The sequence below is a fragment of the Typopeltis vanoorti genome, chromosome 13 (assembly GCF_054136105.1).
Source record: "Typopeltis vanoorti isolate ZY-2024b chromosome 13, IOZ_Tvanoo_1.0, whole genome shotgun sequence".
Classification (NCBI taxonomy): Eukaryota; Metazoa; Arthropoda; class Arachnida; order Uropygi; family Thelyphonidae; genus Typopeltis; species Typopeltis vanoorti.
In genome coordinates this window covers 4,439,375-4,453,950 of record NC_143561.1, presented here as the reverse complement: position 1 = coordinate 4,453,950, position 14,576 = coordinate 4,439,375, and the positions used below count along the sequence as shown (strand labels likewise).

The following is a 14,576-nucleotide window of genomic DNA, read 5'->3' as shown; positions in this document are numbered from 1 at the left end:
AATCCTTTCGCCCATCAAACTCATTCCACACGTCCACAAATTCCACACCACTCATCAAACATAATTCAAGCATAAAGTCATTAGCAATTATGGCCCTCCTTCTATACTCTTCACTGTCATACTGTGGCAACAGACTCACCATCCTAACTCTCTCACTCTTCTCTTTTGCTACCTCAAGCAATTCCTTCACATCTTCACTCATAGCCTTTTTGTTTCCTTTCAAATCATTTGTACCTGCTACCACTATCGATTCTTTCACCCGCTGCTTTTGCATTCTAATTGACTCGCTTACATTCTTAATGTTCGCACCGGATTGGTACGATTTTGTTAAACTCTCAACTAACACACCTCTTACTAAAGAATCTCCATACAACACATGCTCTTTCATTTTGTTTACACTCACTATCATACCCTTATTTTTCCTATCATACTTTTGCCGATTATTAGTCGGTACGCTTGGTAAACATTTTTGCCAATTTTTGTTTAGGATCTCCTCTGATTCTTTGATTTTAGCACTTGTGTGCCAGATGGCTATATCATCTGCGTAGCAAGCTACTTTGGTGTCTTCTGTAAGGTAGGGATGAATCTTATTGACATATAAAAGGAATAGTAAGGGACTGAGTACAGAGCCCTGGGGAATACCAGCCCAGGTTCTCTGCTCTCTTAATATTGCTGCATTGATTCTAACCTTGATCTTTCTTCCTCTAATGAAATCAGCAATCCAGATTAAAGCATTTCCTCTAATTCCAATATCATGTACTGTTTGTATTAATTTTTTGATCCAATCATGATCGAAAGCAGCAGTCATATCAAGGAATATGGCAGTTGTCTTTTTTGTTGGTTTTTCCTGAAATGAGTCTATTATTGTTTGGCAGAAGTGGAATAATTGATCTGTTGTTGAATGATGGGCTCTATAGGCAGTTTGGTAGTAGTTAATTTTCTTATTTTTTGTCAGCCAGTGCATGTGCCTGGAGTGTATGATTCTTTCAGTAATTTCACAGAGTATGCTAGTTAATGCGACAGGTCTATAGCTTTGACATTCTGCAGCATTTTTGTCAGGTTTCAGGATGGGTACAATAACTGATTTTTTCCATTCTTTTGGAAGTTTGCCTATTCGCCAAGAGGTATTGAGAATATCCAGAAGTTGTTCTTTGGCGTTTTTGCCAAGGTGTTTGATCATGTGTCCAAAGATAAGATCATTACCAGGAGATTTATTAGGTGCAGTTTTCTCAGTTGATGAATTTAGTTCACTTAGTGTAAATTCTTCAAAGAAGATGTCATTAGTATGGTATGTTCTTGCTTGTTTTAGTATTTTACTTGTGAGTTTATTGAGGGTCTTGTCCTCTCTGTTATACTGAAGTTTGGAGTTGTTTGAATAGGTTTTTGCCAGTTTGTTTGCAGTTTCTAGATCTGTAATAGCTTGTTTCCCAGCATTTATGATAAAGTTTGTTTTCTGTTGATTCTCTTCTTTGATATTCTTGTCTAGGATTCTAATAATGTTCCAGTGTTGGCTGTCTTTTCTTGGGTCCAGGTTACTGCAAAGCTCTGCCCATTTCTCTTGTTTGCACTTCCAAATTTCCTGCTCTATTTTGTGTGTTATGTCCATTAATTTCTTTCTGGATTCATCAGTTTTATTAATTCTGAATTGTTCATTGATATTGTCTCGTTCTGTAATCATTGAATCAATATTGTGATCTTTCTAGTATGGTGTCCAGGTATTTTTCCGTTTGCCTCTTGGTACTGTTGCTTTGGCAGCTTTATTGATGTGTGAAGTAAGGATTTGTAATTTTCTGTCAAGGTTTTCAGAAACGGGTTCATCTTGACAGAGGCTCTCCAAGATTTGAGTAAACCATGTCCAGTCAGCTTTTCTGAAGTTCCACGTCCTTTTGATTTGCTGTTCTTGATCACTCTTGAAGTTTAGTGTTATTATTATGGGTCTGTGGTCACTGATGGCATTTCCCAAAATTTTCCATTGTGCACTTGATGCAATGCTATAATTAATAGCTGTGATGTCAACAGCAGATTCAGTTCCCATAGTTTTAGAGAGATAGGTGCTCTGTCCATTGTTAATTGTTATGAGTTCCAAATCTGTAAAGAGGTCTTTCAATTGTTGATCTTTATGGTCTAAATCAGGGGAGCCTCATGTTGGACTTTTTGCATTTAGGTCACCAAGTATGATGGTTGTATCAGTTGAAGCTTCACTTAGCTTTTCAATGATGTCTGTATCAATATTTGTATTATCAGAGTGTAGACATTTGTGATTGAAATAGAATGGTTTGATAGATGTATTTCAACAGCTTGAGCTTCCGTCGAACTGTTATTATTTAAATATTGATTTAGAGTGATTTCTTTGAATTTGATTTCTGGGGTCTTCAAAAGGATAGCAAATCTGCCACCTGCTCTTTCTTCTCTATCCTTCCTAAGAACTGTGTATCCTTTGATGCTGAAGTTCAGATTTTTGTTCAGTTTTGTTTCTTGCAGATAAGCAATATGGATATTGTTTTTGTAAAACATGTATTTAAATTCATCCATTTTTCTCTGAGTACCATTGATATTGAGTTGCAAAATGTTAATATGAGTCCTCATAGCATATTTCTCATCAGGAGCCCGGACTGCAGCCCCAGACGCATCGGCTGCCCCGGACACTGTACTATTGGTTGATTTCTTTTTATGACTCTTCATTGGAAAATTGGATGCCATTGCCACGTTAGTCACCTTGAAAACGGACCTTAAGAAATTTGGTCAAAAGCTTCAAGGGTCCAGGGGGGGCACGAGGAGGTGTGGTTGGACTCCCCCCCAATGATCATGGTAAGATGAAGTTAAGGGATGTAAGTGGTAGAATGGTAACTGCTGCAGATGACATTATTGAGGTATCAATTTATAAGGGTGTTTCATTCTGATCAGGGTGGAATCACGAGGAACTTAAGTATAGAGGACATAGGAGGGGATAGCTTAATTGTGAGTGAGCAGGAGGTAATTGAGGAAATAAATAAGATTGATGTCAATAAGGCAATAGGATTTGATGACATATCACCATGCATCTTTAGGGAATTGGCAGTAGCATTGGCATGCCTGTTTAATAAGAGTCTTGCAACAGCACAGGTTCCAAGGGAGTGGAAGGAGTGTAAAATTATTCCATTGCATAAAGGTGGTGGTAAGGCTGCAGCTTGAAATTATAGGCCAGTCTGTATATCTGGAGTTGTGGTGAAGGTCCTGGAGAGATTGGTGAGAAGTAGGATACAGAAATTGTTTGATAACAGCAGTATTCTCTGTGGTTATCTTAACAAATCCAATCATGGGTTTGTTAAGGGGAGATCATGTACTATAACAAGGTGACAAATACCTTGGACAGGGGAGATGCATATACAGTGGTGTACTTAGATTTTACAAAGGCTTTTGATGGACTGCCACATGACAAGCTCTTAAATAAATTGAAACAGATGGGATTGGATAACAGACTTCTGAGTTGGATCAGTGACTGGCTGTCGGATAGGTATCAGAAAGTTGTATATGGGGGTGCAGTATCCCAAAAGAGAAAGGTCACTAGCAGTGTGCCACAGGTGTCCATTTTGGGGCCATTGTTATTGTTCAATTTGTATGTTAATGATATTGGATTGGGTTTAACTAGTGATATCCAGCTGTTTGCAGAGGATGCAAAACTGGGGAGGGCAATGCAGAGTCTAGCAGATGTTATTGCCTTACAAGAGGACTTGAATAGATTGCATGAATGGGCAGGTAAGTGGAACTGTCAGTTCAATATTGCAAAGTGTAAGGTTTGAGATTTGGTAAGCAACGATGGGATGTAAAGTATACACTTGGTGGGCAAACTTTAATGGAAGTAGAGGAGATGAGAGATCTAGGAGTGATGGTGGACAAGGACCTGAAATTCAGGGGCCTTGATCAGGCCTCATATGGATTATTGTACAGATTTGGTCATCAGGTTTTCATGGTGACGAGGATATGTTGGAAAGGGTCCAGAGAAGGTTCACAAAGGTAGTCATTGGCCTTTGGAATGTTCAGTACGAGAACAGATTGAAAGAATGTAAGTTGCAGAGCCTTGTGAATGGGAGGAAGAGGTGGGGAGATATGATTGAGACATATAAACTAGTCAGGAGGGTTGTTATCGGGTCAACATGGAAGAGATTTTTCATAGAATAGGGGGATGGAAAAAGAGGCCATTGCTGGAAATTGTATAAGGAGAGTGTGAACAGAGGAGTGAGGAGTCGGTTCTTTGCATGGAGAGTGGTTGGTGAGTGGAATGCATTGCTTGAGTGTGTTGTGGGTGTAGACACATAGAATCAGTTTAAAGCATGGATGAGCATTGTGTGCAATAATGTGTACCTCCCATGATGAGTCTCTGACTCCATGGAGGACAAATGTTAATAATAATAATAACATACTTCCTGATCATTAAAAGCAGTGAAACCAAATATCAAATTCTGTTCACTTTGAACAATCTTTAAGATTACAATGGTACTTCAATGCCAGCCAACTGCTGTAGGACTAGATGACACCATTATAAGATGGTTTAACATCTATCACTATCTTCCATGGATCAGCTGCTCTACTTCTTCAACAGAATTTTCTGTGAGAATATCTGGAATGCTAGCAAAAGGCAGTCATTATTACCTTTCCAAAACCAGTTAAGGATCTAAATAACAAAAAATTACCAGAACCAGCTTCTTATGCAAAATCTTGGGAAAAAATGGTTAACTCTTGTCTTTTATGGTTTCTGGAAAGCAATAACCTCTTTTTTCAAGATAAATTCTGGCTTCCAAAAAACATCATTCTGTACCAGATTTTAATCCAACTTGAAGCACCCTAATAATTAGAGATGCTTTCCTAAGACATGATCACTCAGTATATTTGACATTGGAAATAGTCTGTGATACAGCTTGAAAGTTTGGCATATTGAAAGACCTGCACAACTTTCATCTTAGAGGAAACTTCCATCTCTTTATTAACAGTTGTATATCTACTTTAATCTTCTAAGCTTTTCTGGGATGAACCCTCTCAACCTATTCTCCAAGAGAGGGAGTCCCACTAGGGTCTATGTTTCACTCTATTTGCTGTAAATTAACTCAGTAAGAATATAATTTCTTCTAACTATAAGTCATGCCCTCCATGCGAATGAGTATAACTTTTGTCATTTTTTCCTAACTGATTTCATAGGGAGACAGTTGTAGTGAAGTATTGACGATCTGTCAGACTGGGTACTTGTAAATTTTTTGTGCATTTTTTTCTGTGAAAGTGCCTTCATCCTGACTGAGAGTTAACAGTAGAACAAACAGTAATCATTGTTGCAACAGAAGCAAGGTTTTCAGGATGCATGTTTGACACACATATACACAAAAAAAAAAACTAACTTTTCTACCACGCATATATGTCATTTCCGAGATAAGAGCTGATTAAAGATGAATTTCTTTCACATCCTAACTCTTTTGCATCATGCAGTTCTTGAGGTATAGGCAGTATGCTTTGATGGTTGGATCCAATCAAGCTATAAGGACTACAACTGGAGCATTTTGGTATCATCTATTCCTAGTTGCTGTGTTGAAGCAAATGAATTATCTTTGTTACTTTGATACAAACAGCTGTATTTACTATGTGTGACTGAAATAAAATTCCTGTCATACCATCCCAGTATGGCTTTTTTTTTCTTCTTTTTTTTTTTTTTTCATGGTGAGAAAACTTGTACAATATCTGTCAGATTGCTACACATCCTTTTTGTCTGCAAATAAAGCATTACTGCAAATTCTAGACACCAGGATACATAATACTGCATGGACTTCACAAAATACAGTATCATCTTGGCATCATGCATCTTCTCTCTGTGCAGATTAGTTAAACATTTCACCCTAGCATCTACCAGAATGCTCTGAGTATTTTGTATCTGTTCATACAGATGGTTTAAAAAAATAGAGTATAGTGGAGTTCTGTTACTGTCTTTCTAGATATTATTGCATGATATCTAGTCAGCTCCTGCCAAAATGCACCAACTATACTTCTGAGCTGAATGCAGTAGAACTTGCATTAAATTACATTAAACTGAATCGCTACCAAAGGTGCATATTCTTCAGACACTTAGAAGTCTAGTATACCAACAACATCCAGTGTTCTCCTGGATCAATAGTTGTCTTATCAGATAAAGAGGCTCGACATAGATGTTCACCTGTGTTGGATCCTGAGCCACATACTGAAACTCTGTCAGCTCTTTCCTTAAGATGCCATCATTTGCCTGACCCTTATACAGGCAGATTATAAGACAAAAATTAATATTATTATTATTAAGATTCAGGCCTCCATGGAGTCACAGGACTCATCGGGGGAAGAAAACATATTTTATCATACATAACGCAGGGGGAAGGAGCGAAGACAAGGGGGCCATCCCTGGAAGTTATTGACCGTTCGTGCTCTTGCTACTCTATTAAGCAATGCATTCCATGGTTCACCCACCCTCCATGCAAAGAAATCACTCACCCTCTTACTCCCAGTTTCTTTTCGTAACTTCCAGGGATGTCCCCTTGTCCTCGCTCCTTCCCCCCCCCCCCCTGTTCCAGCAAATTAAAGACTTCCCAGTGTCAACCCTATAACCTCTCAACAGTTTAAGTGTCTCAGTCATATCACCTCTTCATCTATTCAAACTCTGCAGTTGACATTCCCTCAGCCTGTCTTCATAACTAACATTGCACAGTCCTCCTGATACCATCTTTGTTATCACCTCTGCACCCTTTCCGCAGTTAATTTATCCCCTTTAAATCCTGGGACCAAATTTTAGAACAATAGTCAAAGTGTGGTCTGTTCAGGACTTTATATAATGGAATGACAACTCTTTTATCTCTGCAGGTCACAATTCACAGTTTGCAATGCTGAAGACCAAGATTCAGAATTGTGTTGACAACAGCAGCATTCTCTCTGATGGACATAATGGGTTTGTTAAAGGATGATCTTGTTTTACTACTGTAGTTACTTATTATAGTAAGGCAACAAATGCATTGGACAAGGGAGATGCATACACCCTGGTATAATTAAATTTTGCAATGTCCTTTGATCAATTGTCACATGAACGGATGGCAATTAAACTGGAAAAGATTGGATTGGTTAATAGATTAGTGCACTGGAGATTGGATTTCTGATAGGTATCAGCAAGTTGTGTATGTAGAAAGCAGTATCCCGGAAGAGGAAAATCACTGATGATGTGTCAGAAGGATCTGTTTTGGGACCATTGCTGTTTATCTGTGTTAATGATCTAGGGAAAGTTTTGAATGGTGATATGCAGTTGTTTGCAGATGGTGGAAAGTTGGGTTAAAGGTGTTGATAAAAGGACTTGAATGGACGAGTGAGTAGGTTTGCCAGTTTTACAAAGTGTAAAGTTTTAAAATTTGGAAAGTGAAGAGTGGATACAGAGTATATAATTGGTTTGGATATCTTAGCAGAAGTGGAGGTGATAAAGGATTTGGGGGTGGGGAATGATTGTGAATAAGGACCTAAAATTTCATTTATACATTGTTAACATTTTGAGGACAGCAGAATGGCAATGATCCAGAGGACTCTGATTTGTAGAAGTAAGGAGATTATGGTTCAAGTATGAGTCTTTGATCGGATCGCTTATGGATTACTGTGCACAGATTTGGATGGTCAGTTTTCAAAAAGATGAAGAGATATTGGAAAGGGTCCAGAAATGATTGACTAAGATGGTTTTTGCTCTTAAGGATGTTGACCATGAATGAAGACTCTTTATATTGAGAAAATGCAATTTGCTATCTTGTGGACAGGAGGAAGAGGGAGGGGGATATGATTGAGACATATTATTTGGTAAGGTGTTATTACCATATTAATGCTGATGAGGTTTTTCATAGAGCCCTAGAAGCTGTATAAGGAATGTGAGGAGTAGATTTGTGTGACACACAATTGGATTTGTGAGTCACATCCAGTCACCCTTCAAGTCACATAAATTTGTTTTGCTTAATTTTGCTGCTACAAATGGTCCATTTGAAGCTGAAATTGAAGTGATTTGACAAATTCGATAGAGATCCTAAACACCAGAGCTCATTAAATTCTATCCAATAAGTGAAAACATTTCAGCTATAATTTTAGGATGTGTTTTGCCCATAAAAATGTACCAGTTTAAATTTCTGTTGAATTACATCTGTGTTTAAGATCAATTTTATTAAATTTCATTCTGCCAGAACAGAATTATTGCAATTTCAAAATGTTCTGCTTATTAACCCCCCCCCCCCCCCATGCTCCAAGACTAATTTGAATTGTTTGATTTAAACATTCTTGAGGATTCCAAAGACCAAATTTGAGTGAGATCCAGCAATCAAGTACACTACCTCATGCACAAATTATTTTTGCTTTTGTATGCTAGGTTAAACAAAAGATGCAAACGAGTACTTTTTAACTGTAATATTGTTACCTATGAGAAAAGCAGTAATTTAATGAAGTGCATAATCATAGGTATGAATCTGATGCAGATTTATTTAAAGTTAGAGAAACACCTGAAAGAAATTTTCTTCATAGGTCCTGGAAGCTTCACTGGGGAGGATGTGTGTGAATTTCATATTCATGGAGGACCAGCAGTAATTACATCAGTATTGAGTGCATTGGCCAAATTAGCTACTTTTCGTATTGCACAGGCTGGTGAATTTACCAAACGGTAAGAAGATTGTTCTTAAATTTGAATTAAAACATTATGAAAGAATTGGGTATTTTTTTATGTTACTCCTACTCATGAAAGGTTGTAAACTTATAGTACATTAATGCTGTGAGTGGGTTAAGGATTTTTATTATTTTTTATAATAATCTTGAAACCCTTCTCCAGGGACCAAACATGAAAGCTTTCAAGTGGTCTCATCTAAGGCGATTCATCTTCCACTTAAAGACAATCACAAAATATCCATGCCCATGGCCATTTCAAACCCACAGCTTGTTGATTGGAGCATAGACAACATTAACCACATGACCAACCAGGCCAGTTATGTATAAATGCAAAATTATATTACATTTTGTTACATATCATCAGACCTCCATGGAGTCACATCAAGTGGGGGAGGTTGTTGTGGTAGACCAAGAGGGCTACCACAACAACTCCTGTATGCCTTATATATCTCAATCATCCTTTCCTATTCACCAGGCCCAGCAATTAATACTGTCAGCTGCCTATTGGACAGATAATCTTCAGTCTAACTTGTTAATCAGTTATCCATCTATCACACTTTAATTATTAACTTGTCCTGTGGAAGTCTTTAGACCCCCCAACCGGCCACGACGTCTATAGACGTTCAGCTAAATCTGGACACAAAGCTCTAACACCCATTGAATAACATGGATAAGAAGTGCAATTTGGTGTCACTATTTCATCCACATCGGCCGGTAGGGAGGTTAAAGGCCTTTGCAAAATCTGATTACATTATTGTATATGCATCTCCCTTTTCTAATGCAGACCTTCATAGACAATACTACTGGTATTGACCCAATCTGGATCCTATCCCTTCTTTCTTTGTTGGAGTGATCGGTATTTATTATGATCAAATCATAAATACTGATCAAGCTGTCTTCTATCTTGTGGAGGAATAATTTAATTTACTGATGTTTAGATAGTCATATTAAGGTAATTGTCTGGAGTACACAATTACTTCATCTGGAGTGCATTCACACATACATATATAGAAACCAGTTCCATTACAGTTCAAACAATATGCCAAAGTATTACAAATTTAGTTAATCATTACTCTGCAACTGGCCTAACATGTTGCAGTAGTGGTGGGGGAAAGAAAAGTACATCAAAGTTGCAGTCTTTTTTTTTAATGGCTAGAGATCAAATTCAGTCACATTCTCCTTTAATATCATGATCTAATGTCTAGTCCTCATCTGTTCATGGTGCACTCCTGTAGTAGGTATCTACTTGGATACTGAATGAGGATGGGAGCAATTTAGGATTTAGCTGACCAAACTCAGCCTGTACCCAAAAAAGGGAGACAAAAGTCAGCATCTAACTATCATCCCATTGTTCTCACCACAGTACTTTTAAAAGTGATGAAGAAGGTTATCAACAACCAGCTTCTTCATTACCTGGAGACCCATCAGTTAATTAGCAATCACCAATATGGATTATGCCATTCTTGTTTTACAGCTGATCTCTAGCTAATCTCACCCACCTTTGGATTCAAGTCATATACAGATTTGGAGAAACTCATGCTATTGCTCTCAATATTTGTAAGGCTTTTGATCGTGCCAGGCACTGAGGCCTGAACAAGCTGCCATTTTATGGCCTCCCTTCTACTGTGATTGGATTACCAGCTTCCTCACTGGTCATTCATTGTGTTTCATGGTAGATGGCTTCCTCTTATCAGATTTCTGCAAAAAAGCTGCAGTGCCTCAGGGTTCTGTGCTCTCACCCATGCTCTTCCTCCTTTACATTAATGACCTCCTTTCTCTGACTTCAATCCTATTCATAACTTCACTGATGACAGTACTCTTCATTCCCCTTCCTCATTTGATAAACCCTGCAATGCCCTAATGTTAGAATCTTCAAGATCTTCCATAACCAGTGACTTGAACTCTTCAGTATCCTTAAATGGAGTGAAGACAACAGTAAATTTCAATGCTAAAAAAAAACTCAAGCTTGCCAAATCTGTAAGAAAAATCCTACTTCATCCCTTCTCATTTATGATAATGTTCCAGTTTTGTTTCAAGATCAACTTTCTCTTTTTGGGTTGACTGTCACATCCAGTTTATCCTGGCAGAAATGCATTACTTACATAGCCTCGTTGTAAAAGGAAAGTACTTCCTTTTGCAAGGAAGTACTTTCTTCCTCTAAAAAGCTTGGTGTCCTTTTCCATTCTAAGCATTACTTCTCTTCTTCTCAACTCCTAACACTTTATAAGTCTCAGATCCATCCAACTTTGGAATACTGTTCCCACATTTGGGGTGGAGCACCCAAGACCTAAGAATTTTTGATATTTGGCAATCTGCTTAATAGATGATAGAACTCTTCCCTCACAGACTCCCTTCAGTCACTTTATCATAGACATTCTGTTTCAGCACCTAAACTTGTTTTGTAAGTACATTCATTGGTATGGCTTCTCTGAATTGGCTGGTGCCATTCCTCCACTTTCTTCTAACCATAGAACTAGAGCAGCTACTGGCCAACACCCATACACTGTGTAGCTTCAAATACACCAAACTAACTTCTCATCATCTTCCTTCATTCCAGCTATTTTTTGGAACAAACTCCTCCATACTGTTTTTTTTCCCCACTGATTACAACCTCCCACTCTTTAAGAAACATATAAACTGGCTACATTTTTCTCCTTAATCACTTGCATAAACACATGGCACTTTAGAGTTATAGATGTTGTGACCTATCGTGTTGTGGGGTCAATATAAAAAAAAAGTAATTATTTTTAGTAATGTTTTATATAAAAGAAATCTTTGTAAGCTTATGGCCTGTCATAAACTGTTTAATTATGATATTTATTGGTATCAAACTTGCAAATAGGCCTCACCTTGAATTTAGTTTTATTTCTGTAACTTAATTGAGAATATTGAATTTTTCATGTTATTAAAGAAGTGTAGCTTTGTTTACACAACAGGTGATTTTGCTTTCATTTCACTGCTATATTATTTGTCACACCAAGCAGTTGTACACATGTGCCAATCTTGTACTTCTGAATAGGAAGTTTGATATAATGAGAGAGAAAAAAAAATGGAACTGTTGGCTATAACAGAATATGTTCTGGAAGTTTAGAGAAAAAATATGGTGTAAAGAAAGGATGTTTTTAAGTCAAAACGGTGTAAAAGAACATTATAAGAGAAACAGTTTTCCCAAATTATTATCATCATCAAATTCTCTTCCATAACCTCTTTTTTACTTACAGTTCGTGTTTGATATTGTTTGTCATCCACTTTACACCAAATTGTGTTCTCTTTACTCACAGCATACAACTTGCTATTGCTGCTAATAAATATTCCTTAAAAAGTTCTCAAGCACTAATGATATCTCACCCTTCCAATTCCTCCCTCCATGGAACTTCCCCAAGTTGATATCTAAGACTATTATAATCACCTCGCTATCAACTATTGTCAGCATGGCACCAACGCGATGAACAATGGCGGCAAAGACCACGTCCGACGATTTGAATTTGCAGGATATTATTCAGTGTAGTGTATGCAAAATGTATGCATTGAGAAAATTAAAGAATATGTGGAAGGAAATTGAAACTGGAGAGAGAGAAAGTATTAAGTGTTTTAAAAGTGAGTATCTGTAGGTGACAAGGAATGCAACAAATACTGACGATAAGATGGAAAATGATGTTAATAATGTTGAACATGTGGCCATGGAAATGGAGGAGAACGAAATGGTATCAATAATGAAATAGCATGCTTAAATGTTATCCTTCATAAGTCAAGTTGTGAAATTGAAAAACTGCAGAAGCGGCAAGAGTTAAGCAGGGCTGAAAAAAGAAAGAAGCAGGTGATCTGAAGGAATAATAAAGACTGACCAAACAAACAAGAAAAACAAGTTAAGGAGAAAATTATCTATGGAGACTCAATAATCAGTGGAGTACTTAATGAAAATATGACAAAATCGTGTATCCCGGGAACAAAAATTCACAATATTAGTCACGCCATCCAGATGCAGAAAGGTAAGTCGAAAGAAATGATTGTCTTGGTTGGTACCAATGATTTGGGAGGCGAGAAGTATTCTCTGAGGGAGGATGTAAAGGAGTTGTTAGAAGAGGTAAAACCGAAGAGCGAGAAGGTGAAAATTGTAAGTGTCCTACCATGCTATGATAGAGGCGAACTGAGGAGGAGGAGGGCATTGATAGCCAATGAGTCTTTATGTAGATCATGCAAAAGGAATGATGTAGGATATGTGATCTCTTTTTGACAGAAAGGATTTGTACAATGCAGATGGTTTTGGTGTTAGGTGTCTGGAGAGAGCTTTGTTCACCGAGCATGCTGACTGCTGACGTGCAAATTCGGGGATACTTCAGAAATTAGGGCGGAAGCAAGTGAATTTGTGGAAGGCACCAATGAAGTGAGTGAGTATGAGAATGACCAAGTGAGGAATCTAGTCGCTCAAGCAAAAATATTGAATAGGATAGACAATTCAGAAAGTAAAGGTGGGTGGGAGAATAAAGAGATGTGGCCATTTCTATATACTAATGGCAGGAGTTTTTGACATTGGTTAGTGCAACCTCACCAAAAGTTATAGGCATTAGTGAGACTTGGCTAATAGCAGATGATGATGTTACAGGGATTGAATATGACGGGTTTAGTATTTTCAAAGAAGATAGGATGGGGGGGGAGGCATACTGCTGATGATAGCAGATAAATTGCAACCAAAAAGAATAGGAGACAGGTGGCAGGGTGGCTGTTCATTTGAAGCAATCTGTTGTGAGATTAAGACAAGACAAAATATACAGTTGGTTGTTGCTATAGGCCAGGGAGTTCCACAGATGATCTAGAAGACATGCATGGCCAAATTAGTACGAGTATAGGTCGAGTGGTTATTATGGGGAACTTCAACTATGGAGATATAGATTGGAAGGAAGAAAGATCACATGGCAGAAAGGAAATAGAATTTATACACCTGCTGAGACAGACAGTTACTTAAGGCAGCATGTGATGGACGGGACTAGGGGTGGGAGAGTATTGGACCTGATCATAGGAACAGAAGAGCTATCCATAACCAAGGTGGCAACATTGTCGTCTCCAATTGGTGAAAATGGCCATGCAGTCTTGACTTGGAAGATTGTAAAACACGAGGATTATTCTATCAAGGAGGGGTATTTGTGGAACTACAAGGCAGGTGATTATGACATGCTTAGGAAGAAGCTTTAATCTGTACCATGGCATAAAACACTTCAGTTTAAGGATGTCAGTAGTGCATGGGATATGATTAAGGATCATCTAGAGGAATCAGTATTAAATTGTATTCCTAGGGTAAGGAGGGTTAATCAGGTAGGAGTTAGATGGATGAGTAATATCATTAAGCACAAGTTGCAAAAGAAAGTGCTATGGAGGATATATAAAGAGAAAGATGACCAGCAAACTCATGAACATTCTTGCCCTCTTAAATAGAGAAATTATGGACATAAAAAATGCTCTGGAATCTGTTTTAATGGTTGAAACTTTTAATACTGTAATGCGCATATCTTCGAGTTCTTACCTAAAGGTCTTTAATGATTCTCATGACAAGCTAAAATGCAAATTTGAATCACTGGTTAGCATACCTAGATCCAGTAATAATACTATTGATATAGATAAAGTAGTTATAAATGTTTCCGGACGTCGACTAACAGACAGTGAACGTTTTGTTTTATCAAAAGGATATGATTTCACCATTTACGCCGAATAAGGTGCCACTTATGGATTTTTTTCATAACATAGACAGGGGTATTTGATCCTTATCCCAAAAAACAGCCAACAGATTACGTTTTGAATGTGCACAAATTCTTTTTCATGCCAAGCCTCCTCGTCCTAATCTTTTTTACTCTGAGTTTAAAGCATTGAAATCACTGAAGAATAACAATAATTTAATTATTACGAAAGCTGATGAGGGGAAG

The 14,576-nt window shown here is 37.7% G+C and overlaps 1 protein-coding gene across 2 annotated transcripts in view; it reads left to right on the top strand.

The window, feature by feature from the left end:
• Positions 1-14,576, top strand: part of LOC150099896 (5-taurinomethyluridine-[tRNA] synthase subunit GTPB3, mitochondrial) — a 132,288-nt gene that overhangs the window by 11,951 nt on the left and 105,761 nt on the right. For both annotated transcript variants that reach the window (XM_090402697.1, XM_090402696.1), the window contains exon 2: positions 8,524-8,659. In XM_090402697.1, coding sequence (XP_090258823.1) covers positions 8,524-8,659 — 136 coding nt within the window. The remainder of the gene's footprint in view (positions 1-8,523; positions 8,660-14,576) is intronic.